General features: G+C 43.4%; 1 protein-coding gene across 1 annotated transcript; it reads left to right on the top strand.

The window, feature by feature from the left end:
* Positions 1-724: 724 nt before the first annotated feature.
* On the top strand, positions 725-4,249 carry LOC116064220 (homeobox protein MSX-2-like). Its single transcript, XM_031319268.2, has 2 exons — positions 725-2,621; positions 3,255-4,249. The coding sequence occupies exons 1-2, from the start codon at positions 2,309-2,311 to the stop codon at positions 3,701-3,703; spliced, it is 762 nt and encodes a 253-aa protein (XP_031175128.1). The 5' UTR covers positions 725-2,308; the 3' UTR covers positions 3,704-4,249.
* Positions 4,250-4,484: the final 235 nt, after the last annotated feature.

The following is a 4,484-nucleotide window of genomic DNA, read 5'->3' as shown; positions in this document are numbered from 1 at the left end:
GTCTAGATTTCTAATGTACCACTTTGCTGAAAATTCTACCAAGCTTACCTCGCTTCTGCTTCTATTACAGATACTGCAACTTCAACTACAATATCAAAAAAAACAATATTTCATCTATACTACTCTTAGTATAAAATACTATTTAAACTACTGATATTACTGTTGTCCATTTTAACCTGCCTCTCGACGAGAAATTGGATCAACCGATCATCCCTCTGACACCCTTCTCTGTGTAGATCCGTAGAGCGTTTACAGGAGGGTACTTTCTGCTTCAACTGCTTTTACTTGATGAGATAGAGTTTGAGTTATACTCATTCCTTCAAGCTAAGGAATATTTTAGTTTTTCTTGTATTATTTCCCCCTATCATGTCCCAGGAATGATTGAGAGGTGAAATGCAATGATACAGTATTTTGGAAATTTGTGCTAATTACTGATTTAAAACAATTGTTTTTTTGTTAAAGATAATTTTTTGGGCTTTTCCGCCTTTGATGGATAGGACAGCTAGGTGAGAAAGGGGAGAGAGAGTGAGGGGGGAAGACATGCAGGAAATCGTCACAGGTCGGACTCGAACCCTGGACCTCTGCGTCGAGGCATAATCCTTTCAGTATATGTGCGCCTGCTCTACCCACTACCCGGCCACGATTTAAAACACTTTTTAACAGGACATGATTAGCAAGTGAAAATGTTTTTTTTTTGTTTTTTTGTCCTTATCGGAAGCACACTGAAATGACACGTTTATTGATTTGCATGTGTACTCACAGCAGAGCGATCTCCTGCTGTGTGAGCACTCTGCCTCATATGGAGACTAATGATGTTGCGGCGCTGGGGGAGTGGAGCCCCTGTTGCTACTGTAATCCTGCTGATTACAGAGGGCACACAGCCTCTGTGATCACAGAGCTCTGGACAGCACACCCCAGTCACCTCACAGGTGGCCTTTGAACGTGTGGGCATCTGTGTATATATAAGAGAGACTCGTATTGTAGACACGGAGACAGACATGAGGGTAAAGATAGAATCTGGCACACTATAGGACACAACATGCAATAAGCACATTCATTTTTGCATCAACTGCTGTGCATGTTTTTCCCTTGGCTGAATGAACACTAAAATCTTACTCAGAATGACAATAAACCTTCTGCTGTTCATGTCAGTTTCAACATCCATGCCCTTTTTTTTGGCTGGTTTTCAGAACGCTGCATTGTCATATGCCATCAGTGAGTGGTTAGAGGGCCATGTTCAGAGCTGCTGTTGCACTTCTCATGATATTTCCGAATACTCCGGAGCCCTACAGGTATGAGCTTCAAACAGGCACGAGACGCCTCCGTCAGAGCAGAGACTGGGACTAATCGCAGCGGGCGCCACACACCTCAGGAAGGTAGCAATTTTCCATCATTACCGTTAAATCCTGCTCAAAAGAACCGGATTCCAGAGGCCTAATTACAAGGTGTTAATAATAACAATGTAATGACAGTCATTTTAAAGCCTGCCCAAAACCATAATCCATCTCCCAACTGACTCTCACATTTAAGTGTGTGGTTTCGCCAAAGTGTTATTTGAAATTTAAAAGCACCGTGATTCTTATTGATTACCATTGTGATTACTCTCACAATTGCGTGTCAGGTCCTGTATGTTAGGGCTTGAATTAGGAGCTCCGTCAGCTTTTGTTCGGTGGAAATACAGCTCTTCAGATGTCACACTAATGCTTTTCATCCCGGTGCCGCTGACGCTCGGAGAGACGGCCAGGACAATCCGCCAGCCTAATTGCAGGATGGAGTAGACAGGAGATTGATTTACTTATGTTAGTAGGGTTTCCTCCACAAAATACCAGGCCTCAGTCTCATGCAAAAACCCACGTGCGTTAATTCAGGACATCGAGCAGGACTATTTTCTCGTGCTTTCGATGTCAGCTGAGCGTTTGCAGAGTGGATCAAACACGGCCTGACGCTGTCAGTAATTATGATTAAAGCCGTGTGAGCTGTTGTGAACTGGGAAACAATCTTCTCCCTGCATAATTACTGCTAAATGAGGCTGATGTGCAGCTGACCTGCTGTCTAGTAGGGGGCGTGGCACCACAGGGATCCCATCCAGAGACCCAAGCGCGCCGTCCAATCACAAGTCTTCCCCCAGCCCCGGGCTCTCACTGAAATTCCCGAGAACCTCCCAAAAGTTTTTTTTCCCAGCACAACTTTGGCAACTTTGTAACAACTTAACTCCGAATTTCTCATCGTGTGGACGCTGCATGTTTGCACTCCGTGACAAAAAGGGTATGCGATTTCTGGATTGAAAAAAAAAAAGAAAAGAAAAGAAATGAAAGAAAGCATGCGTTCCCCTGGAGACTGTAGAGACGAGTTTTCAACAGACGAGGATGTAGAAGCACCGCGGCCGGAGAAGCGCGCGGCGCAGGTGTCCTGCCTGCCCTTCAGCGTGGACGCGCTTATGTCGGACAGGAGGCCGCGGAATGCGACGGACACAACAGATGGGAAGTCCTCTTTGCACGATGAACGGCCGCACAGACCGGATGTGTTTTCCCGACAATTAGTATCTATCAAATCAGAGCCTTTGGAACGAGGGGACTGTGCGTCCTGGATGTCCAGCCCCATTGAGATGTCAACACCACCCCGTAAGTGACCCGGGGTAATGTCTGGAAAGATGGATGAATACGGATTTACTGTTAAATAACGGCTTAGCCTATATAATGGTTTAACGTTTAATCGTCTTTTGGTGCCTTAAATAGCCCAAGGAAGGGTCCAGTCTCGCGTGTTTTAGATATGAAAACTTCATAACTGCTACATTTATGGAGAGATACGTCTACTATATAGATCAGTATACAGGATCAGTCTGTAACGAAAGAAATAGGCTTATGAAAGACAGAACAATAAGCATTTTTATTTATGAATAAGTGCAATTCTAAATATTTAAATATTTTCTCTCACTTTTGTTTTTTTGTCTGTTTAGGGCTGCACTTGACAATAATTTAATTGAATTGATTAATTTATCTGAGTCTAAATAATTCATAAAACAATGTGTGACATCAAATGGAAAATAGCATCAAACAGAAAGGTTTTGCACTTCTCCTTGATAAATGAATCAGTCCATTATCAAAATTGTCAAGTCATTTTCTGTCAATCAACTCATTTTTTTCCAGCCTTTATTCAGGTGTTTGGATATTAAATCAGTGAAATAGTATGCTGTAGTTTCACTGTACACCTAAGTCCGCCGAATGTCGGCCTCACATCTTCCCCCTGTCCTCTAGGGCAGCTCAGTCCAGCAGTGTGCTCCTTGAGGAAGCACAAAACCAACCGCAAGCCTCGCACTCCCTTCACCAGCACGCAGCTCCTGGCCCTGGAGAGAAAGTTCCGTCAGAAGCAGTACTTGTCCATCTCCGAGCGGGCCGAGTTCTCCTCCTCCCTGTCGCTGTCCGAGACCCAGGTCAAGATCTGGTTCCAGAACCGGCGAGCTAAAGCCAAGAGGCTTCAGGAGACCGAGGTGGAGAAACTCAAAATAGCGGCTGGCATCGGGCCCAAAGCTGTATTCCACCCAGGCTTCCCGTCCTTAGGTTTTCCCCTTAGTGTTAACCTGCAGGCTGGATCAGCAGCACTTTACGGACTGGGCTGCTCATATGGCCGCAGCCCCATTTCCCCCGCTGCACATCTGGCCATGTACGCCTCACAGGTCGGCCACAGCCTGTTCCACCTCTCCTGAGAGGAAGCAGCGTTATACAGACAACGCAACATGGATGTGTGGAGAAAAAGAGGACAAGAGTGTATCGTGAAGTCATGCACCTTTTATAAAAGACTTGATTAAGGGCCTGAAGTGGAGCTGAAGCGTTGTGATGTTCACTGGTCTTGAGTTACAAGGAGAATTTATAAATGTCCTTTTACAAGGCTACGGCATCAAGATCCGTCTTTGCTGATTCAGCAGAGTTCATTGATAATGAATAGAATATTGATACCAGATTGTATTTATTGTAGCCTTTATGATTGGTTTTTCCTACTCTTGCTGTATTCCCTGGATTAATCCAGCATTGGCAATCATATTTTCACTTGTTAGCCTTGAATATGCAGAGATAGTGTATGTAATACTGCTCTCAGAATAATAAGAAGTGACAAATGGAGAAGGACATTTTGGCCTGCTGAAGTGCAGGCTTGCTTTAAAGCCAAAGCATCCCCAATTAGGGCTGCACGATATGAGAAAAATATCAAATTGCGATTATTTTGACTGATATTGCGATTGCGATATGATTCACGATATTGGAGGGAATGATCATTTTTGTATCATTATTCTCATTTTCATTGAAATATATATTAAAAAAAATTGAAGTGTGATTTTTTTTTTTTTTTTTTTTTTTTTTTTGAGGATCTGTACCAAACAGATTTTTTCTTTAGTCTGTAGAATACAATTTGTAGGCCGGGACGTCTCTGCAGCACCACAGTACTTTATTTTAGAATGGTTCGACACATATTTTGCCTTTAACAAATATTGT

The sequence above is a fragment of the Sander lucioperca genome, chromosome 1 (assembly GCF_008315115.2).
Source record: "Sander lucioperca isolate FBNREF2018 chromosome 1, SLUC_FBN_1.2, whole genome shotgun sequence".
NCBI classification, from domain to species: Eukaryota; Metazoa; Chordata; class Actinopteri; order Perciformes; family Percidae; genus Sander; species Sander lucioperca.
This window is presented reverse-complemented; position numbering and strand designations above follow the sequence as displayed.

Excerpts from the sequence above, each read along its gene's own strand:
- LOC116064220 (XM_031319268.2), top strand. The coding sequence starts at position 2,309 with ATGAAAGAAAGCATGCGTTCCCCTGGAGACTGTAGAGACGAGTTTTCA. Across the intron at positions 2,622-3,254 it reads TGAGATGTCAACACCACCCC|GGCAGCTCAGTCCAGCAGTG; the intron begins GTAAGTGACCCG and ends CCTGTCCTCTAG.